We start from the raw sequence: 24,513 nt of genomic DNA on the forward strand, positions 1-24,513 counted from the left end.
AGTGGAGGTTGCAGTGAGTCAAGATCACACCTCTGCCCTCCAGCCTGGCAACAGAGCGAGACTTTGTCTCAAAAAAAAAAAGAATTTCTCTTGCATATTTGTGATGTCCATGGAAAAAAAGCAAAATAGAAACTAACAGCTCCTCTGAAGCTTCACCTCTCCACAACAATAAAAGAGGCATGAATAGATACATACATCGGCACAGTTACGCTGCCCACAGAACACTATGCAGTGGCTTTAAAACAAATGAATAAAGTCGAGGCGTCATGACTGACACCTTTCATCTCAGCACTTTGGGAGACCGAGGGGGAAGGACTGCCTGAGCAAGACACTGCTTCTTAAAAAAACACAAAAAATAGTTTGGTTGATGGCAGCTCAGTAACAATGACAATAAAGTCATGGGTTCAGTCATTCGTCAGCCAGCTTTTCTGAGCCCCCTGGCCACAGAGGCCTTCAGTCTCCTGCCCAAACACAAGCACACTGCCACAAAGGTGACTGAGGGAATGAGGAGTGAACCATGCAAATCCATGCCTACAATCAAGAAAATGACAGTCAACCAGGACTCTCCTTCTCTGCAGGAAAAGTGCACTAATCTCTCCTTCTTTCCTAATCTCCTTCTGCTTTGTTTTCCTGGGAATCTGCTTTGTTTCTTGGGAAGCTTCCAAGTGAGTTCACTTGCCTAGGAAAACAGATATGAGGAACCACTGAGGATGGCTGCGAAGATGACCAGAGGCCCCGGTAAAATAAATCACACCTGCAGACCAAAAAGGAGTTCTGCATGTTAAGAAACAATCTTAGATTTCTTATAAAGAAAAGGTTTTCTCCTTCCATATTCAAATTGTAAACAATCTAAACATAATTTTAAAATATTTTAATGAAGAGGAATACTGGCACAGTAATCATGTATCACCAAACTGCTGAACTGTTTCAAAGAGTAGACACAGTGGACTAGAAAAGTGAAAGGAAGCGAATCCTAAGAGCCTGTGCTTTCTCAAGGACTGCCTTGCCACCACTCTCTTTTCTGCCCAGTTCTCTACAATCACCCCCAAACTGGTCAGGAACGATGTCAGTCCTCCCCAACCCCATGGCTCACCTGTCTCATGCTGTAGGCAAAGAGGAAGCCCATGTTGTACTGAACTTCCCGGAGCAAAGAGACTGTCTGGACGTGATCTTCCTCCATCTCACCACAAAAGCCAGCAATGAAGTCGCTGCTGAGGCTCACACCTGTGACACACAGCAAAGGACAACAGGTCACTGCTGTTTACCTTCAAGGGAAGCCTTTGGCATATGTGGATTACAAGGGAGGGATAGCAACTGTAAGGCCCTCCCTAGGACTATTCAGCCCATGCATAAGTAAAACAAATAGTCAGTACAGAGTAAGGTGGGATGGGCCTCTTCATCCACAGCATTCCATGACAGAGACCAGCTTCTTGGCCTACATTTCCCCTAAGCACTAGAAAAGGTATTTTCACTTCCAGTGCTGCATTTAGGGACACAATAGGAGTCCACATTTTCATATCAGTCCTCTTACCAGTGAAAAGCTTGTGGTGTTTCATACAAAAATATATTTCTGAATTTGGTTTCATACAATGGTCATTTAAGACAGTAGTAGTGGCTGGGTGCAGTGGCTCACCCCTGTGATCCCAGCACTTTGAGAGACTGAGGTGGGCGGATCACTTGAGGTCAGGAGATCGAGACCAGCCTGGCAAAACCCCATCTCTACAAAAAATTACAAAAATTAGCCAGGCATGGTGGTGTTCAACTGTACTCCCAGCTACTCAGGAGGCTGAGGTGTGAGGATCACCTGAGCCCAGGGAGGTCAAGGCTGTGGTGAACTGTGTTCGTGCCACTGCACTCCAGCCTGGGCGACAGAATGAGAGCCTATCCCCCCCAAAAAAATTATTCCAATGACCCAATGAGGTGAGTACTATTAACTCCATTTTACACATGAGAAAGCTGCAGCCCAAAGAAATGAAGTCACTTATCTGCTACCACACAGCCTGTTAACAGTGGAGCTTCACCCATAGTCACATACCTAGACTCCGCATTACCCTGCCCCATCAAAATGAAAGTCTTTGTGCATAAAAGTTACAATAATGGCCGGGCGCGGTGGCTCAAGCCTGTAATCCCAGCACTTTGGGAGGCCAAGACGGGCAGATCACGAGGTCAGGAGATCGAGACCATCCTGGCTAACATGGTGAAACCCCGTCTCTACTAAAAAAAATACAAAAAACTAGCCGGGCGAGGTGGCAGGCGCCTGTAGTCCCAGCCACTCGGGAGGCTGAGGCAGGAGAATGGTGTAAACCCAGGAGGCGGAGCTTGCAGTGAGCTGAGGTCCGGCCACTGCACTCCAGCCTGGGCGACAGAGCGAGACTCCGTCTCAAAAAAAAAAAAAAAAAAGTTACAATAATTAGGCCGGGTGCAGCGGCTCATGCCTATAATCCCAATACTTTGGCAGGCTGAGGCAGGCAGATCACTTGAGGTCAGGAGTTCAGGACCAGCCTGGGCAACATGGTAAAACCCATCTCTACCAAAAAAAATACAAAAATTAGCTGGGCGTGGTAGCCTATAGTCTTGGCTACTTGGGAGGCTAAGGTACAAAAATCGCTTGAACCTGGCAGGCAGAGGCTGCAGTGAGTCGAGATTGCACCACCACACTCCAGCCTGGGCAATAGAGCAAGATTCTATCTCAAAAAAACAAGAAACAAACAAACAAAAAAAAAAAACAAAAAAAAAACAGTTATAATTAGAAGTTTTGGGAAAAACATATACACCCACAACCAAATCTAAACTAAAAGACTACAGACTATTGGCCGGGCGCGGTGGCTCAAGCCTGTAATCCCAGCACTTTGGGAGGCCGAGACGGGCGGATCACGAGGTCAGGAGATCGAGACCATCCTGGCTAATACGGTGAAACCCCGTCTCTACTAAAATACAAAAACTAGCCGGGCGAGGTGGCGGGCGCCTGTAGTCCAGCTACTTGGGAGGCTGAGGCAGGAGAATGGCGGAAACCCGGGAGGCGGAGCTTGCAGTGAGCTGAGATCTGGCCACTGCACTCCAGTCCGGGCGACAGAGCGAGACTCCGCCTCAAAAAAAAAAAAAAAAAAAAAAAAAAAAAAAAAAAGACTACAGACTATTTTATTAGGAGGAAGAGGACAGAGGAGAATATAGAATAAGATAATATGAAAGGAATTATCTTTAAAATTTACAATAATAAGTTGCCATAAAGCTAGTTAGAAAAAGTACACATTTTAAAAGATATCAATTGCTCTCAAATCAGAACTAATTTAGACATAACTTTGTCACCTTACAAGATGAGATAAGGTCTTTCCTCTATGTCCAGAAATACAAAGACCATAGAAAAGGAGTTTCTTTTTTTTTTTTTTTTTTTTTTTTTTTTTTTTTTTTATTATTTTTTATTTTATTTATTTTTTTTTTTATTATACTTTAAGTTCTAGGGTACATGTGCATGACGTTTATATCATGTATAACTCCCCAATGCAATCCCTCCCTCCTCCCCCCTCCCCATGATAGGCCCCAGTGTGTGATGTTCCCCTTCCCGAGTCCAAGTGATCTCATTGTTCAGTTCCCATCTATGAGTGAGAACATGCAGTGTTTGGTTTTCTCTTCTTGTGATAGTTTGCTAAGAATGATGGTTTCCAGCTGCATCCATGTCCCTACAAAGGATGCAAACTCATCCTTTTTTATGGCTGCATAGTATTCCATGGTGTATATGTGCCACATTTTCTTAATCCAGTCTGTCACAGATGGACATTTGGGTTGATGAAAAGGAGTTTCTATAGCCTTGAGACCACAAGATCATCCATACCTGAGTATTTCCAGCAGGACTAAGACAACAAAAAGTCAGAAAGACATAAAAGAAAGAATACACAGAGAGAGAAAGAGAAAGAAGAGGAGCACAAGAAGTATGAAATTGTGTCACAAGGAAATGCCAAAGGTGATGACGGCTGCCTGTATCTAACAAGGCTGGTCACTGGTAGAGTAACATGCACAGCAGAATGGGTTTCTTAAATGTACCTGGAATAGATTCTTTGATATGGTGAACTAACTCCACATAAGCTTCTCTTGAATATCTGCAATAAAGAACAAAAGGAAAAGGCCTACATAAATCCAATCTTTTTAAATGAATGCTACAAAAAGATAACACTATGAATTCCCACGTGTAATCACTTCTCATCTACATGGCAGGGCACACGAGTAGATTAAAGTATCCAAAAGAGCCCTTTTGATCCAAGCTGTATCTTCTAATCTAATCTAGAGCCTATGAATTTTTATTTCAAGGACATAAACTTTTTTTTTTTTGAGACAGAGTCTTACTCTGTCTCCCAAGCTGGAGTGCAGTGGCACAATCTCAGCTCACTGCAACCTCAAACTTCCGGGCTCAAGTGATTCTTCCACCTCAGCCTCTCAAGTAGCTGGGACCACAGATGTGCACCACCTACACCCAGCTAGTGTGTGTGTGTTGTGTGTGTGTGTGTGTGTGTGTGTAGAGACTGGGTTTCGCCATGTTGCCCAGGTGTGTGTGTGTGTGTGTGTGTGTGTGTGTGTATAGAGACTGAGTTTCGCCATGTTGCCCAGGGGGTTTTGTGTGTGTGTGTGTAGAGACTGGATTTTGCCATGTTGCGCAGGGGTGTGTGTGTGTGTGTGTGTGTGTTGTGTGTGTGTGTGTGTGTGTGTGTAGAGACTGGGTTTCGCCATGTTGCCCAGGTGTGTGTGTGTGTGTGTGTTGTGTGTGTGTGTGTGTATAGGGACTGAGTTTCGCCATGTTGCCCAGGGGGTTTTGTGTGTGTGTGTAGAGACTGGATTTTGCCATGTTGCGCAGGGGTGTGTGTGTGTGTGTGTGTGTGTGTGTGTGTGTGTAAAGACTGGGTTTCCCCATGTTGTCCAGGCTGGTCTATTCTCAAACTACTGAGCTCAGGCAATCTGCCCACCTCGGCCTCCAGATTAAACATTTTAGAGGACCTCTAGAACACTATGCCCTGTGGAAAAGACAAAGCACTAATTCCATACAGCTTGCCTTGAGACACATTCTCCCTTCAGTCTCATCTGTGTAATACTTATTATTCTCAAAGAAAGTGAACACATAGAGTGACATTTAAATTCTAAGATGTAACAAAACCTTAATGTTAACATTAAAGAATTAAAATCTCAGAGTGTGCCACACCATAGATGCTTAATTTAAAAAAAATATACTAAACAGTGAAAATGGGTGACCAGTCCTTAGCCTATGCTTATGGAATTAGCAGAAGCAAGCTCCAATGCTCCATAGCTTAGTCATACAATAAATACTCACTGGCACACAGTAGCTGCTCAGTAAGTACGTTTTTTAAACCAAACAGTGAAAATGGGTGACCAGTCCTTAGCCTTTGCTTATGGAGTGAGCAGAAGCAAAATCCAGTGCCCAGTGGCTTAGTCATACAATAAAGATTTACTGAGCAGCTACTGTGTGCCACACACTACGCTAGGTTCTTAGCAACAAAGACACTATTTGGTCATTAAGGAAACGTGGAAAAGTGGGGGATGCCCCCTCTCCAAGCAAGTCTGACCCCCTCCGCATGGCCTCCAACACACGGCTGCTTCCACTCTGGGCTGGTAGGTGGATCTGTTTACAGATGTTATCTCTCTCATGAATCAGCTGCAGAACCTGATGAAACAGAACACATTATAGGTAATCAAAATCTCACCAAAGAACCTTACAGAAAGCAACACCACTCTTACTATGTATCCTCCAAGGTTAATTTTCACATAACTAAGAGGCTAATTAAACCAAACACACAAATCACCTATTCCCTAACTTTTGTTCAAGCCCCCTTCTGTTGTCCCAGACATTTCACCTAATGGCATCTCTGCTTTCAAAGAGTAGAGAGAAGAGGCCGGGCGCGGTGGCTCACGCCTGTAATCCCAGCACTTTGGGAGGCCGAGACGGGCGGATCACAAGGTCAAGAGATCGAGACCATCCTGGCTAACACGGTGAAACCCCATCTCTACTAAAAATACAAAAAAAATCAGCCGGGCGTAGTGGCGGGCACCTGTAGTCCCAGCTACTTGGGAAGCTGAGGCAGGAGAACGGCGTGAACCCAGGAGGCGGAGCTTGCAGTGAGCCGAGATCGCGCCACCGCACTCCAGTCTGGGTGACAGAGTGAGACTCTGTCTCAAAAAAAAAAAAAAATTCAAAGAGTAGAGAGAAGCAAGCAAGCAGAGGTCAGATTAAAGCCACGGAGCTGAATACAGGTAGTGCTGACACTAGGGTCAGCAAGCAAAGAAGGCAAAAATGGTACTTCTTTCATCTAGCTTATAACAAACTAGTCACTTTCTTTTTTTTTTTTGAGAGAGTTTTACTCCTTCACTCAGGTTGGAGTACAGTGGTGCCATCTCAGCTCACTGCAACCTCTGTCTCTTGGGTTCAAGAGATTCTACTGCCTCAGCCTCCCTAGTAGCAAGGATTACAGGTGCGAACCACCACGCCTGGCTAATTTTTGTATTTTTAGCAGAGACGATGCTGCCCAGGCTGATCTAGAAATACTGACCTCAAGTCATCTGCCTGCCTCAGCGTCGCAAAGTGCTGGGATTACAGGCGTAAGCCACCATGCCCAGCCCAAACTAGTCACTTTTAAACATACCATCAGGCCAGGTGTCATGGCTCACCTCTGTAATCCCAGCACTTTGGGAGGCCAAGGCAGGAGGATTGCTTGAGGCCAAGAGTTCAAGACCAGCCTGGACAACACAGCAAGGCCTTGGGTCTATTTTTTTTTAATTTTTAAAAGAAGAAAAAAGGCAGAAAAAAAAAAAAAAAAGATGCCATCAAAAAACTGATACTAGGGGAAAATATTTGAAAACATATTGACAAAGGATTTGAATCAAGAATACATAGAGGCCGGGCATGGTGGCTCACCCTTGTAATCCCAGCACTTTGGGAGGCTGAGGTGGGCAGATCATTTGAGGTCAGCAGTTCGAGACCAGCCTGGTCAACATGGTAAAACCCCGTCTCTACTAAAAATACAGAAATTAGCTGGGCATGGTGGTGTGCACCTGTAATCCTAGCTACTCAGGAGGCTAAGTCAGGAGAATCACTTGAACCCTGGAGGCAGAGGTTGCAGTGAGGCCAGATCACGCCACTGCACTCTAACCTGGGTGACAGAGCGAGACTCCATCTCAAAAAAAAAGAAAGAAGGAAAGAAAGAAAGAAAAACAAAAAGAAAAGAAAAGAAAAGAAAACATAAAGAGAATGGAGCCCAGTCTCTCTCCTCCATTATAAGAAAGGCCATTTTGCAGTGGTCAAAAAATTAAAGGATATATAAAGAACTTTTACAACTCAATAAGAAAACAATCCAGAGGAAAAAAGATGAAAGTGGGGGCCAAAAGAAAGACATTTCATTGAAACCAAAAACCTCCAATAGAAGGTTTCAGATACAGGCTACCTACTCCATGCCAGGCCCTGTGCTAAGTACCTTTGACACAATACAGGCATACCTCAGAGATATCACAGGTTTGGTTCCAGATCACCACAATGACAAGAATATTACAATAAAGTGAGTGACATAAATGTTTTGGTTCCCCAGTGCAAATAAAAGTTATACTTACTCTATACTGCAGTCCATTAAGTGAAAACAATGTACATACCTTAATTTCATTATACTTAAATTTCTCAGTCTATCGCCCTCACTAGAGTGCAGTGAAACCATAGCTCACCCCAGCCTTGAACTCCTAGACCAAGCAATCCTCCTGCTGCAGCCTCCCAAGTAACTATGACTACAGGCATGTGCTACGATGCCCAGCTAATTTTTTTATTTAAAAATTATAGGGTCAGGCACAGTGGCTCACACCTGTAATCCCAGCACTTTGGGAGGCTGAGGCAGGTGGATCACAAGGTCAAGAGTTCAAGACCAGCCTGGCCAACATGGTAAAACCCCATCTCTACTAAGAACACAAAAATTAGCCAGGCGCGGTGGCATGCGCCTGTAGTCCCAGCTTCTTGGGAGGCGAGGCAGGAGAATTACTTGAACCCGGGAGGCAGAGGTTGCAGTGAGCCAAGATCATGCCACTGCACTCCAGCCTGGGCGACAGGGCAAGACTCAGTCTCGAAAAAAAATAAAAATAAAAATTATAAAGTTGTTATGTTGCCTGGGCTGGTATCCAACTCCTAGGCTCAAGTGATTCTCCTGCCTCAACCTCCCAAAGTGCTGGGATTACAGGGATGAGTCACCACACCCACCCTTAGAATACTTTATTGCTAAAAAAAATGCTAACGATCATCTGAGCCTTCAAGTGAGCAATGGTGCTGGCTGCTGATTGATCAGGGTGGTGGCTGCAGAAGGTTGGGGTGGCTGTGACAATTTGTTAAAACAAGACAACGATGAAGTAGGCCATATCAAATGACTCTTTCATGAAAGATTGCTCTACAACATGCGATGCTGTTTGATAGTATTTTACCCATAATAGAATATTTATTCTATAATAATATTTTACCCCAATAGAACATCTTTCAAAACTGCAGTTCTCTCAAACCCTGCAGTTTTATCAACTAAGTTTATGCAATATTCTAAACACTTTGTTGTCATTTCAATAATATCCACAGCATCTTCACCAGGAGTAGATTCTATATCAAGAAACCATTTTCAGGCAAGGCACGGTGGCTCACGCCTGTAATCCCAGAACTCTGGGAAGCCCAGGTGGGTGGATCACTTGAGGTCAGGAGTTCAAGACCAGCCAGGCCAACATGGCATAACCTCGTCTCTACTAAAAATACAAAAAAAAAAGCTGGGCGTGGTGGCAGGTGTCCATAATCCCAGCTACTTGGGAGGCTGAAGCAGGAGAATTACTTGAACCTGGATGCAGAGGTTGCAGTGAGCCAAGATTGCAACACAGCACTCCAGCCTGGGTGATAGAGTGAGACCCCGTCACACACACAAAAAAAAAGAAACCATTTTCTCTGCTCATTCATAAGAAGCAACTCCTCATTCATTGAAGTTTGACCATGAGATTGCAACAATTCAGTCACATCTTCAGGCTCCACTTCTAATTCTAGTTCTCTTGCTATCTCCACCACATCTACAGTTATCTCCTCCACTGAAGTCGTGAGCCCCTCAAAATCATCCACGAGTGTCTTCCAAACTCCTATTAATGTTGACATTTCGACCTCTTCCCATGAATCATTAATGTTCTTAATGGCATCTAGAATGATGAACTATTTCCAGAATGTTTTCAATTTACTCTGCCCAGATCCATCAGAGAAGCCATTATCTACGACAACTATAGCTTTATGAAATATATTTCTTAAATAATAAGAATCGATCTTATATAAACTAAAAATTAAAATAATAGGGCTTGAAAGTTGAAATTACTCCTTGATCCATGGTCTGCAAAATGGATATTGTGTTAGCAGGCATAAAAATAACACTAATAATCTTTGTACATCTGGGATGACTTAGGTGCATTGTCAATGAACAGTCATATTTAGAAAGGAATCTTTTTTCCTAAGCAGTAGGTCTCGACAGTGAGCTTAAAATACTCAGTTAACTAGACAAGCACAGTGGCTTATGCCTGTAATCCCAGCACTTTGGGAGAATGAGATAGAAGGAGCACTTGAGTCCAAGAGTTTGAGACCAGCCTGGGCAACACAGGGAGACACCAACTCTACAAAAAATTAAAAATTAAATATTCAGTAAATCATGCTATAAACAGGTGTGCTATCATCCAGGCTTTGTTCCTCTATTTATAGAGTACAGGCAGAGATTTAACATCATTCTTAAGGGCCCTAGGATTTTCAAAATGGCACATGAGCACTGGCTTCAACTTAAAGTCACCAGCTGCCCTGGCCCCTAACAAGAGTCTGGATGGGCACAGTGGCTCACGCCTGTGATCCCAGCACTTTGAGAGGCCTAGGTGGGAGAACTGCTTGAGGTCAGGTGCTCAAGACCAGCCTGGGCAACTCAGCAAGACCCCACCTCTAATTTTTTTTAAAAGAAAACCAAAGAAAGTCAGCCTGTCCTTTAAAGTTTTGAAGAATGGCACTGATTTCTCTTCTCTAGCTATGAAAGTCCCAGATGACATCTTCTTCCAATAGAAGACTGCTCATTTACACAGAAAATCTGTTGTTTAGTAGAACCACCTTCATCATTGATCTTAGCTAGATCTTCTGGATAACTTGCGCAGCTTCTACATCAGCACTGTGGCTTCCCCTTGCACTTTGATGTTAGAGAGATGGCTTCTTTCCTCAAACCTTGTAAGTCAACCTCTGCTAGCTTCAAACTTTTCTTCTTCAGCTTCCTCACATCTCTTGGCCTTCAGAGAACTGAAGAGAGCTAAGGCTTTACTCTGGATTAGGTTTTGGCATAAGGCAGTGCTGTGGCTTCTTTGATCTTCTCTTCAGATCACTGAAGCTTTCTCCATATCAGCAAAAAGGCTGGGTTTTGTTGGTGGGTTTTTTTTGTTTTTTTGGTTTTTTTTTTTGAGATGGAGACTCACTCTATTGCCCAGGCTGGAGTGCAGTGGCACAATCTCGGCTCACTGCAACCTCTGCCTCCCGGGTTCATGCAATTCTCCGGCCTCAGACTCCCAAGCAGCTAGGATTACAGGTGTGTACCATCAAACCCAGCCAATTTTTCTATTTTTAGTAAAGACAGCATTTTGCCATGTTGGCCAGGCTAGTCTAGAACTCCTGACCTCAGATGATCTGCCCACCTTGGCCTCCCAAAGTGCTGGGATTAAAGGTGTGAGCCACCACACCCGGCCAAAAGGGCTGTTTTGTTTTCTTATCATTCATGTGTTCAGTGGAGTAGTACTTTTAATTTCCTTCATGAACTTTTCCTTTGCATTTATAACTTGGCTGGTTGGCATAAGAGGCCTTTCAGCCTAGCTAGGCTTTCAACATGATTTCCTCAGTAAGTTTAAACATTTCTGGCTTTTGATTTCAAGTGAGAGCTGTGCGACCCTTCCCTTCACTTGAGCACTTTAGAGGCCACTGTAGGGTGATTAAATGGCCCAATTTCAATATTGTTGTGTCTCGGGGAATAGGGAGGGCTGAGGAGAGGAAGAGAGATGGGGGAATGGCCGTCAGTGGAGCAGTCAGAACACACACATCATTTATCAATTTAGGTCACCGTCTTATGTGGGTGTAGCTCACGGTGTCACGAAACAATTTTAAGAGTAACATTAAATAGGCCGGGCGCGGTGGCTCAAGCCTGTAATCCCAGCACTTTGGGAGGCCAAGACGGGCAGATCACAAGGTCAGGAGATCGAGACCATCCTGGCTAACACGGTGAAACCCCGTCTCTACTAAAATACCAAAAAAACTAGCCGGGCGAGATGGCGGGCGCCTGTAGTCCCAGCTACTCGGGAGGCTGAGGCAGGAGAATGGCGTAAACCCGGGAGGCGGAGCTTGCAGTGAGCTGAGATCCGGCCACTGCACTCCAGTCCCGGCGACAGAGCGAGACTCCGCCTCAAAAAAAAAAAAAAAAGAGTAACATTAAATAGCACTGATCACAGATCACCATAACAGACATCATAATAATGAAGTTTGAAATACTGTGAAAATCACCAAAATATGACACAGAGATGTGAAGTAAGCACATGCTGTTGGAAAAATGGTGCTGACAGACTTACTCAAGAGTTGCCACAAACCTTCCATTTGTTAAAAATAACTCCATAATATCTGCACAGTGCAATAAAACAAGGTATGCCTTTGTATCTATTTCACAACAACCCAAAGCAGGAGGTAACTGTTAACCCCTTATTAACCCCATTTTACAGATAAAGATGAAAAGCTGAAAACATCACATGCTTGCTGGTAAAGCAGTGGAAGAGCTGAGATTTGAACCTGGGTCTGTCTAAGGCAAAACTCTGGGCTGTTTCCCAGAGCACCACATCACCTCCTTCCTGTCCACCCCATACCACCATTACCGCCCCATCACCATTATTACCACTCAGCTGCCCACTTTGCAACGAATCCTCTCTGTATAGCCCTCACGGTCCCACAGGTGGTCTTAACCTCTGCTGAATATCAGTCCTACCTCCACTCCCACCTTGGCAGACTTTTTTTTTGAGACACGGTCTTGCTGTGTCACCCAGGCTGGAGTGCAGTGGTGCGACCTTGGCTCACTGCAGCCTTGACTTCCTGGGCTGAAGTGATTCTCCCACCTCTGTTTCCCAAGTAGCTGGAACAACAGTCGTATGCCACCTCACCCAGCTAATTTTTTGTATTTTCAGTAGAGACAAAGTTTCGCCATGTTGCCCAGGCTGGTTTCCAACTCCTGAGCCTAAGCAATCCACCTGCCTCAACCTCTCCAAGTGTTGAGGTTATTGGTATGAGCCCCATGCCCAGCCACTGGTGGACTTTAAATCTTCAAAGGACCAGCAGATCCAGAGGGTGATGCAGCAATACCCCACAGGATCCCTGAGCAGGACTCCAGGTGTCTGTTGCCTCCCTACTAGGTCCAGCCTTTGGCATGCTCAAGAATACTAGTATCAGTTTGTCAAAGCTAACCTGACGCTCACCTCATCAGGAAAATCCTTGGGGTGGGGAGAGGTAAAACGGATCCTCATTTCAGGATCTACTCTGGAGACCTGATCCAGAAGATGAGCAAAACGAAGTCCTCCTTGCTTGGCTTTATAGTTGGTGGTAAAGCCACGGCTGAGATTGGTAGACACTGCATTGTTGAACTGGACCTCTGAATTGTCCCGAAAACTATTAACATTCTGACCAAGAAGTGTCACTTCTTTCAGCCCCTAAACATGGGAAAATATATTGGAATTTTAAAACTTTTGGGTAGCTTCATAAAAAAATACTCATTAAAAATTAGCTGAAATTAACACATCTTTTTTTTTTTTTTTTTTTTTTGAGACGGAGTCTCGCTCTGTCACCCGGCTGGAGTGCAGTGGCCGGATCTCAGCTCACTGCAAGCTCCGCCTCCCGGGTTATGCCATTCTCCTGCCTCAGCCTCCGGAGTAGCTGGGACTACAAGCGCCCGCCACCTCACCGGCTAGTTTTTTTTTATTTTTAGTAGAGCAGGGTTTCACCGTGTTAGCCAGGATGGTCTCGATCTCCTGACCTCGTGATCCGCCCGTCTCGGCCTCCCAAAGTGCTGGGATTACAGGCTTGAGCCACCGCGCCCGGCCTACATCTTTTGTTTTAAACAAAAGAAAAATCAAACCTACCAAGAGTCACTGATAAATGTGCTGTGTCCATAACCTGATAATTTCAAGCTTAGACATCTTACCTAAAGAGCTAAAACTCATAATGAAGCCTTATGTAAAAATTAATCTTCAAAACATTATTTAGAAGAGAAGAAGGGGGGCGGAGCAAGATGGCCGAATAGGAACAGCTCCAGTCTTCAACTCCCAGCGCGAGCGACACAGAAGACCGGTGATTTCTGCATTTTCAACTGAGGTACTGGGGTCATCTCTCTAGGGAGTGCCGGACAATCGGTGCTGGTCAGCTGCTGCAGCCTGACCAGCGTGAGCTGAAGCAGGGCGAGGCATCGCCTCACCTGGAAGCGCAAGGGGGAAGGAAATCCCTTTTCCTAGCGAGGGGAACGAGACACAAACACCTGGAAAATCGGGTAACTCCCACCCCAATACTGCGCTTTAAGGAAACAGGCACACCAGGAGAATATACCCCATACCTGGCCGGGAGGGTCCCACGCCCACGGAGCCTCCCTCACTGCTAACACAGCCATCTGCCGCGATCTATCCGCAAGGCAGCAGCGAGGCTGGGGGAGGGGCGCCCGCCATTGCTGAGGCTTAAGTAGGTAAACAAAGCCGCTGGGAAGCTCGAACTGGGTGGAGCTCACAGCAGCTCAGGAAGCCTGCCTGTTTCTGTAGACTCTACCTCTGCGGACAGCGCACAGCTGCAGTCCATTAGGGGAAAGAGCGGGGCCGTGGCAGACGCGAGCGACTCTGTCTGACAGCTTTGGGGAGAGCCGTGGATCTCCTAACGCGGAGGTTGAGATCTGAGAGAAAGGACAGACTGCCTGCTCAGGTGGGTCCCTGACCCCTGAGTAGCCTAGCTGGGAGACATCCCCCACTAGGGGCAGTCTGACACCCCACACCTCACAGGGTGGCGTCACCCCTGAGAGGAAACTTCCAAAGAAAGAATCAGACAGGTACACTCGCTGTTCAGCAATATTCTATCTTCGGCAACCTCTGCTGCTGACACCCAGGCAACAGGGTCTGGAGTGGACCTCAAGCAATCTCCAACAGACCAACAGACAGTCCTTCTGACTGTCAGAAGGAAAACTATCAAACAGGAAGGACACCTATACCAAAACCCCATCAGTACGTCACCATCATCAAAGACCAGAGACAGATAAAACCACAAGATGGGGAAGAAGCAGGGCAGAAAAGCTGGAAATTCAAAAAATAAGAGCGCATCTCCTCCTGCAAAGGAGCGCAGCCCATCGCCAGCAACGGATCAAAGCTGGTCAGAGAATGACTTTGACGAGATGAGAGAAGAAGGCTTCAGTCCATCAAACCTCTCAGAGCTAAAGGAGGAGGAATACGTACCCAGCGCAAAGAAACTAAAAATCTTGAAAAAAAGTGGAAGAATTGACAGCTAGACTAATTAATGCAGAGAAGATCATAAACGAAATGACAGAGATGAAAACCATGACACGAGAAATACGTGACAAATGCACAAGCTTCGGTAACCGACTCGATCAACTGGAAGAAAGAGTATCAGCGATTGAGGATCAAATGAATGAATGAAGCGAGAAGAGAAACCAAAAGAAAAAAGAAGAAAAAGAAATGAACAAAGCCTGCAAGAAGTATGGGATTATGTAAAAAGACCAAATCTACGTCTGATTGGGGTGCCTGAAATGAGGGGGAAAATGGAACCAAGTTGGAAAACACTCTTCAGGATATCATCCAGGAGAACTTCCCCAACTAGTAGGGCAGGCCAACATTCAAATTCAGGAAATACAGAGAACGCCACAAGATACTCCTCCAGAAGAGCAACTCCAAGACACATAATTGCCAGATTCACCAAAGTTGAAATGAAGGAAAAAATCTTAAGGGCAGCCAGAGAGAAAGGTCGGGTTACCCACAAAGGGAAGCCATCAGAATAACAGCAGACCTCTCGGCAGAAACTCTACAAGCCAGAAGAGAGTGGGGGCCAATATTCAACGTTCTTAAAGAAAAGAATTTTCAACCCAGAATTTCATATCCAGCCAAACTAAGCTTCATCAGTGAAGGAGAAATAAAATCCTTTACAGATAAGCAAATGCTTAGAGATTTTGTCACCACCAGGCCTGCCTTACAAGAGACCCTGAAGGAAGCCCTAAACATGGAAAGGAACAACCGGTACCAGCCATTGCAAAAACATGCCAAAATGTAAAGACCATCGAGGCTAGGAAGAAACGGCATCAACTAATGAGCAAAATAACCAGTTAATATCATAATGACAGGATCAAGTTCACACATAACAATATTAACCTTAAATGTAAATGGACTAAATGCTCCAATTAGAGACACAGACTGGCAAACTGGATAAGAGTCAAGACCCATCAGTCTGCTGTATTCAGGAGACCCATCTCACATGCAGAGACATACATAGGCTCAAAATAAAGGGATGGAGGAAGATCTACCAAGCAAATGGAGAACAAAAAAAAGCAGGGGTTGCAATCCTAGTCTCTGATAAAACAGACTTTAAACCATCAAAGATCAAAAGAGACAAAGAAGGCCATTACATAATGGTAAAGGGATCAATTCAACAGGAAGAGCTAACTCTCCTAAATAATATGCACCCAATACAGGAGCACCCAGATTCATAAAGCAAGTCCTTAGAGACCTACAAAGAGACTTAGACTCCCATACAATAATAATGGAGACTTCAACACTCCACTGTCAATATTAGACAGATCAACGAGACAGAAAGTTAACAAGGACATCCAGGAATTGAACATCTCTGCACCAAGCGGACCTAATAGACATCTATAGAACTCTCCACCCCAAATCAACAGAATACATTCTTCTCAGCACCACATCGCACTTATTCCAAAATTGACCACATAATTGGAAGTAAAGCACTCCTCAGCAAATGTACAAGAACAGAAATTATAACAAACTGTCTCTCAGACCACAGTGCAATCAAACTAGAACTCAGGACTAAGAAACTCAATCAAACCGCTCAACTACATGGAAACTGAACAACCTGCTCCTGAATGACTACTGGGTACATAACGAAATGAAAGCAGAAATAAAGATGTTCTTCGAAACCAATGAGAACAAAGATACAACATACCAGAATCTCTGGGACACATTTAAAGCAGTGTGTAGAGGAAAATTTATAGCACTAAATGCCCACAAGAGAAAGCAGAGAGATCTAAAATGGACACTCTAACATCACAATTAAAAGAACTAGAGAGGCAAGAGCAAACACATTCAAAAGCTAGCAGAAGGCAAGAAATAACTAAGATCAGAGCAGAACTGAAGGAGATAGAGACACAAAAAACCCTCCAAAAAATCAATGAATCCAGGAGTTGGTTTTTTGAAAAGATCAACAAAATGACAGACCGCTAGCAAGACTAAAAAGAAGAAAAGAAGAGGAATCAAATAGTCGCAATAAAAAATGATAAAGGGGATATCACCACCGACCCCACAGAAATACAAACAACCATCAGAGAATACTATAAATGCCTCTACGCAAATCAACTAGAAAATCTAGAAGAAATGGATAATTTCCTGGACACTTACACTCTCCCAAGACTAAACCAGGAAGAAGTTGAATCCCTGAATAGACCAATAGCAGGCTCTGAAATTGAGGCAACAATTAATAGCCTACCCACCAAAAAAAGTCCAGGACCAGATGGATTCACAGCTGAATTCTACCAGAGGTACAAGGAGGAGCTGGTACCATTCCTTCTGAAACTATTTCAATCAATAGAAAAAGAGGGAATCCTCCCCAACTCTTTTTATAAGGCCAACATCATCCTGATACCAAAGCCTGGCAGAGACACAACAAAAAAGAGATTTTAGACCAATATCCTGATGAACATCGATGCAAAAATTCTCAATAAAATACTGGCAACCGGATTCAGCAGCACATCAAAAAGCTTATCCACCATGATCAAGTGGGCTTCATCCCTGGGATGCAAGGCTGGTTCAACATTCGCAAATCAATAAACGTAATCCAGCATATAAACAGAACCAAAGACAAGAACCACATGATTATCTCAATAGATGCAGAAAAGGCTTTTGACAAAATTCAACAGCCCTTATGCTAAAAACGCTCAATAAATTCGGTATTGATGGAACGTACCTCAAAATAATAAGAGCTATTTATGACAAACCCACAGCTAATATCATACTGAATGGGCAAAAACTGGAAAAATTCCCTTTGAAAACTGGCACAAGACAGGGATGCCCTCTCTCACCACTCCTATTCAACATAGTGTTGGAAGTTCTGGCTAGGGCAATCAGGCAAGAGAAAGAAATCAAGGGTATCCAGTTGGGAAAAGAAGAAGTCAAATTGTCCCTGTTTGCAGATGACATGATTGTATATTTAGAAAACCCCATCGTCTCAGCCCAAAATCTCCTTAAGCTGATAAGCAACTTCAGCAAAGTCTCAGGATACAAAATTAATGTGCAAAAATCACAAGCATTCTTATACACCAGTAACAGACAAGCAGAGAGCCAAATCAGGAATGAACTTCCATTCACAATTGCTTCAAAGAGAATCAAATACCTAGGAATCCAGCTTACAAGGGATGTAAAGGACCTCTTCAAGGAGAACTACAAACCACTGCTCAGTGAAATCAAAGAGGACACAAACAAATGGAAGAACATACCATGCTCATGGATAGGAAGAATCAATATCGTGAAAATGGCCATACTGCCCAAGGTTATTTATAGATTCAATGCCATCCCCATCAAGCTACCAATGAGTTTCTTCACAGAATTGGAAAAAAAACGGCTTTAAAGTTCATATGGAACCAAAAAAGAGCCCGCATTGCCAAGACAATCCTAAGTCAAAAGGACAAAGCTGGAGGCGTCACGCTACCTGACTTCAAACTATACTACAAGGCTACAGTAACCAAAACAGCATGGTACTGGTACCACAACAGAGATATAGACCAATGGAACAGAACAGAGTCCTCAGAATAATACCACACATCTACAGCCATCTGATCTTTGACAAACCTGACAAAAACAAGAAATGGGGAAAGGATTCCCTATTTATAAATGGTGCTGGGAAAATTGGCTAGCCATAAGTAGAAGCTGAAATGGATCCTTTCCTTACCCCGTATACGAAAATTAATTCAAGATGGATCAGAGACTTAAATGTTAGACCTAATACCATAAAACCCTAGAAGAAAATCTAGGTAGTACCATTCAGGACATAGGCATGGGCAAGGACTTCATGTCTAAAACACCAAAAGCAACGGCAGCAAAAGCAAAATTGACACATGGGATCTAATTAAACTAAAGAGCTTTTGCACAGCAAAAGAAACTACCATCAGAGTGAACAGGCAACCTACAGAATGGGAGAAAATGTTTGCAACCTACTCATCTGACAAAGGGCTAATATCCAGAATCTACAAAGAACTCAAACAAATATACAAGAAAAAAACAAACAACCCCATCAAAAAGTGGGGAAAGGATATGAACAGACATTTCTCAAAAGAAGACATCCATACAGCCAACAGACACATGAAAAAATGCTCATCATCACTCGCCATCAGAGAAATGCAAATCAAAACCACAATGAGATACCATCTCACACCAGTTAGAATGGCAATCATTAAGAAGTCAGGAAACAACAGGTGTTGGAGAGGATGTGGAGAAATAGGAACACTTTTACACTGTTGGTGGGATTGTAAACTAGTTCAACCATTATGGAAAACAGTATGGCGATTCCTCAAGGATCTAGAACTAGATGTACCATATGACCCAGCCATCCCACTACTGGGTATATACCCAAAGGATTATAATTACTCTACTACAAAGACACATGCACACGTATGTTTATTGCGGCACTATTCACAATAGCAAAGACTTGGAATCAACCCAAATGTCCATCTGTGACAGACTGGATTAAGAAAATGTGGCACATATACACCATGGAATACTATGCAGCCATAAAAAAGGATGAGTTTGCGTCCTTTGTAGGGACATGGATGCAGCTGGAATCCATCATTCTTAGCAAACTATCACAAGAAGAGAAACCAAACACCGCATGTTCTCACTCATAGATGGGAACTGAACAATGAGATCACTTGGACTCGGGAAGGGGAACATCACACACTGGGGCCTATCATGGGGAGGGGGAGGAGGGAGGGATTGCATGGGGAGTTATACATGATAAACGTCATGCACATATACCCTAGAACTTAAAGTATAATAAAAAAAAAAAAAAAAAAAAAAAAAAAGAAAAGAGAAGAAAAACTGGAAACAAACTCAATAATCAACAAAAATGGTTAATTATGATAAATCGTCATTGAATGTTAACACCATGACTATATAAAGTATTCTCACCAAAAATATTTAATCTAAAGGAATCAAGCTTTTATACCTAACTTCCAGTTACCAGAATTCAGGGAGATATATTAAATGACAACATGAGGAAAAAAATCAGACAAAGGAGACTCATGTCTGTCTCTTCAAAAAGTTAATGCATCATTTAAAGCAAACAACAACAAAAAAATAAAAGAACTGTTTTAGTTTTTTTTTTCTACTTCTTCTTGAGACAGGGTCTCCCTCTGTTGCCCAGGCTGGAGTGCAGTGTCATGATCATAACTCACTGCAGCCTCGACCTCCCAGCCTTAAGCAATCCTCCTGCCTCCACCTCCCAAGTAGCTGGGACTACTTTTTTTTTTCTTTTGTAGAGAAGGGATTTCACCATGTTGCACAGACTGGTTTTAAACTCCTAAACTCAAGCAATCCTCCCACCTCAGCCTCCCAAAGTGCCTGGCTTAGATAACTATTGATCTTCATATATATGATCATGATATCATGGTTATAAAGAGAAAAATTGTTACTCATAGGAGATGCATACTGAAGTATCTAGGGGCAAGTGTCCTGAGGTCTACAAATTACTTCAAATGGTTCAGAAAAAATACATTTATGGGTGCATGGAGATAGGTGTATGACAAAATGTTAACAATCACGTTTTTCCATCATACTAGTCTTTCAATTTGTCTGTTTGAAATTTTACATTATAGGCCGGGTGCAGTGGCTCACTCCTGAAATCCCAGCATTTTGGGAGGCTGAGGTGGGCAGATCACAAGGTCAGGAGGTCGAGACCAGCCTGGCCAACATGGTGAAACCCCATCTTTACTAAAAATGCAAAAAATTAGCTGGGTGTGGTGGCAGGTGCCTGTAATCCCAGCTACTCAGAAGGCTGAGGCAGGAGAATCACTTGAACCCAGGAGGCAGAGGTTGCAGTGAGCTGAGACCATGCCACTACACTCCAGCCTGGGCAACAGAGCGAGATTTCGTCTCAAAAAATAGAAATGTTATATTACAAAGTTTCATAAATAATGGTTGCTAGAAAAGACTTGTTTTGTAACTTTATTTTGACATAATTTCAATTTACAAACTGCAATATTAAAAGAATTCCCATATACTCTTTGCCTAAATTCATCAAATGTTAACAACGCTCCCCATTTGTTTATCACTCACATTCAGACACTCATATACATTGTCTTTCTTTTTTTTTTTTTTTTTTTTTTTTGAGACAGAGTCTGGCTCTGTCGCCCAGGCTGGAGTGCAGTGGCCGGATCTCAGCTCACTGCAAGCTCCGCCTCCCGGGTTTACGCCATTCTCCTGCCTCAGCCTCCCGAGTAGCTGGGACTACAGGCGCCCGCCACCTCGCCGGCTAGTTTTTTGTATTTTTAGTGGAGACGGGGTTCACTGTGTGTAGCCAGATGGTCTCGATCTCCTGACCTCGTGATCCCCCGTCTCGGCCTCCCAAAGTGCTGGGATTACAGGCTTGAGCCACCGCGCCCGGCCTATACATTGTCTTTCAACACACATACGACTACATTTTTTTTAAGCCTTCTGAGAAAAAGTCGCAGATATCATATTCTTTTTTTTTTTTTTTTTTTTTTTTTTTTTAGAGACGGAGTCTCGCTCTGTCACCCGGCTGGAGTGCAGTGGCCCGATCTCAGCTCACTGCAAGCTCCGCCTCCCGGGTTCACGCCATTCTCCTGCCTCAGCCTCCCAAGTAGCTGGGACTACAGGCGGCCGCCACCTCGCCCAGCTAGTTTTTTGTATTTTTTAGTAGAGACGGGGTTTCACCATGTTAGCCAGGATGGTCTTGATCTCCTGACCTCGTGATCCGCCCGTCTCGGCCTCCCAAAGTGCTGGGATTACAGGCTTGAGCCACCGCGCCCGGCCTATACATTGTCTTTCAACACACATACGACTACATTTTTTTTAAGCCTTCTGAGAAAAAGTCGCAGATATCATATTCTTTTTTTTTTAGAGACGGAGTCTCGCTCTGTCACCCGGGCTGGAGTGCAGTGGCCCGATCTCAGCTCACTGCAAGCTCCGCCTCCCGGGTTCACGCCATTCTCCTGCCTCAGCCTCCCAAGTAGCTGGGACTACAGGCGGCCGCCACCTCGCCCGGCTAGTTTTTTGTATTTTTTAGTAGAGACGGGGTTTCACCATGTTAGCCAGGATGGTCTTGATCTCCTGACCTCGTGATCCGCCCGTCTCGGCCTCCCAAAGTGCTGGGATTACAGGCTTGAGCCACCGTGCCCGGCCAGATATCATATTCTTTTACTCCCAAATACTTTAGTATATATGTCATAAAAACAAGGCATTCTCCTATATAATTTCAGGACAATCATCAAAATCAGAAATATTGATACAATACTATTATCTAATCTACTTTCCATAAATCAAATGCTACCAATAGTCCAAATAATGTTCCTTTTTTTTTTTTGAGACAGAGTCTCACTCTGTCACCCAGCCTGGAGTGCACTAGCGCAATCTTGGTTCACTGCAACCTCCATCTCCCAAGTTCAAGTGATTCTCCTGCTTCAGCCTCCTGAGTAGCTGGGACTACAGGCGTGTGTCACCACACCCAGCTAATTTTTTGTATTTTTTAGAAGAGACAGGTTTCATCACGTTGCCCTGGCTAGTCTCAAACTCCGGAGCTCAGGTAATCCACACACCTCAGCATCCCAAAATGCTAGGATTACAGGTGTGAGCCATCACACTCGGCCCAAATAATGTTCTTTATAACATTTTTTTCCCTGATCAGAATCCCAATCAAGGACTATGCAATGCATTTAGTTGTCATAACTCCAGTCTCCATAAAGGCTATTTATTTGTATAAGTCATTCTCTTATCTAAAAAGCAGGATATACTAAATGTAATGTGAATCCTGGATTGGATCCTGGAAACGAAGTAACACATTAGTAGAGAAACAGGCAAAATCCAAACCAAGTCTCAAGAGAGTTGATAGTAACACACCAATATTAATCTCTTAGTTTTTGTTTTGTTTGTTTTATAATAGAGACAGCATCTCCCTGTGTTGCCCAGGCTGGTCTTGAACTCCTACGCTCAAGGCACCCACCTGCCTTGGCCTCCCAAAGTGCTGGGATTACAGCACCAAAAAATGTACCAAAGAAAGATGGTAACACTCAAGGAAACTCTCTTTGCAACTTTCCTGTAAATGTAAAGTCATTCCAAAACAAAAAGTTTATTTATTAAAAAGTAGGATATAAAACTAAGTAAAATACACATACATATATAAAAAGACATACAAACCAAATGCAGAATGACTTAAGGAACAATTAGGGAAGTCTGAATAAGGATGAACTAGAATGAGATGGTATTTAGCAATTTTTGTTAATGTCACTGGAAGAACTAATGGTATTAAAAATATTCTTGGCTGGGCGCAGTGGCTCACACCTGTAATCCCAGCACTTTAGGAGGCCAAGGAGGGTAGATCACCTAAGGTCAGGAGTTCGAGACCAGCCTGCCCAACATGGTGAAACCCCATCTCTACTAAAAATATAAAAATGGGCCAGGTGCAGTGGCTCACGCCTGTAATCCCAGCACTTTGGGAGGCTGAGGCGGGCGGATCACCTGAGGGCGGGAGTTCAAGACCAGCCTGACCAACATGGAGAAATCCTGTCTCTACTAAAAAAATACAAAATTAGCCAGGTGTGGTGGCGCATGCCTGTAATCCCAGCTACTTGGGAAGCTGAGGCAGGAGAATCATTTGAACCTGGGAGGTGGAGGTTGTGGTAAGCCAAGATCACACCATTGCACTCCAGCCTGGTTAGTAATAATAGTGAGACTCTGTCTTAAAAAAAAAAAAAAAAATTAGCCAGGTGTGGTGCCAGGCACCTATAATCCCAGTTACTCAGGAGGATAAGGCAGGAGAATCGCTTGAACCCGGGAGGTGGAGGTTGCAGTGAGCTGAGATCACACCACTGCACTCCAGCCTAGGCAACAGAGTGAGACTCCATCTCAAAAAAAAAATGAAAATAAAAGTAAATGAAACAAATATGGCAAAAGGCAACAATTGTTAAAATTAGGTGATTGTTAGCTGGGGCAGAGGGGTCATTGTACTATTCTCTCTTTTCTGTATATTTAAGTATTTTTCATATAAAAAGATTTAAAAGACTTTTTATAAAAGCTGCTTACTTAGAAGACTTCCAATGGATAACCATTGTTTGAATGAATAAATGACATTCTGGTAAAGGTACAATATTCTACACTCTTTGCAACTGTGGTCTAAAAATCTAAATGAAAGAAAAAAAATCTTAAAACTTACTATACAAGCAAAATTATTAAGTGACTAACAGACACTTTAAAATACAAGTAAAATCTTAATTTTCCATAAGTCTATGGCCTTGAATTCACTAAGACTCACTTTAATGTTATTAAGTTCCTTCTTTTACAGGCAAACGGCCTAGGAAGGCTGGTTAGTTTTGTCACCATCTCAGTCTATTTCAACAGAATGTCTCTATCCTGAAGGAGTGAGTTTTGGTACCGAGGGAGAGCTGGAAGGGGAGAGGAAGGAGACAACTTTAGACCAGGAAGCACTTGGAGAGGTGAGGTATGGAGAATGCCTCACAGAGCAGGGGAGCAGCTAGGGGCCAAATCAGGGAACTGATAATCTGGGGGTGGGATAAGAGAAGACAGCACTGCCAGAATGTGAGGATGAAAGCCAACTGGTGACTTAGAACTGAAGCAGGGAGGCCAGGCGCAGTGGCTCATGACTGTAATCCCAGCACTTTGGGAGGCCAAGACAGGATGATTGCTTGATCCCAGGAGTTCTAGACCAGCCTGAGCAACATAATGAGACCTAATCTCTACAAATAATTTAAAAATTGGCTGGGCATGGTGGCACCTACCTGTGGTCACACCTACTTGGGAAGCTGAGGTGGGAGAATCACTTGAGTCCAGGCAGTTGATGCTGCAGTGAGCTCTGACCACACCACTGTACTCCAGCTTAGGTGACAGAGTGATAGCCCATCTCAAAAATAAAAAATAAGAAAAGAACTGGAGCAGGGGCTACCCTGGCCCTCTCCCATGATT

The 24,513-nt window shown here is 43.7% G+C and overlaps 1 protein-coding gene across 1 annotated transcript in view; it reads right to left on the reverse strand.

The window, feature by feature from the left end:
* CDK5RAP1 (CDK5 regulatory subunit associated protein 1) overlaps positions 1-24,513 on the reverse strand; it is a 49,197-nt gene that overhangs the window by 10,357 nt on the left and 14,327 nt on the right. The window contains exons 9-12 of the mRNA XM_033186118.1: positions 12,514-12,744; positions 5,568-5,665; positions 4,039-4,094; positions 1,094-1,224 (exon numbers count right to left, since the gene is read on the reverse strand). Coding sequence (XP_033042009.1) covers positions 1,094-1,224; positions 4,039-4,094; positions 5,568-5,665; positions 12,514-12,744 — 516 coding nt within the window. The remainder of the gene's footprint in view (positions 1-1,093; positions 1,225-4,038; positions 4,095-5,567; positions 5,666-12,513; positions 12,745-24,513) is intronic.

This window comes from Trachypithecus francoisi, unplaced genomic scaffold (genome assembly GCF_009764315.1).
Source record: "Trachypithecus francoisi isolate TF-2019V2 unplaced genomic scaffold, Tfra_2.0 Lachesis_group21, whole genome shotgun sequence".
NCBI lineage: Eukaryota > Metazoa > Chordata > Mammalia > Primates > Cercopithecidae > Trachypithecus > Trachypithecus francoisi.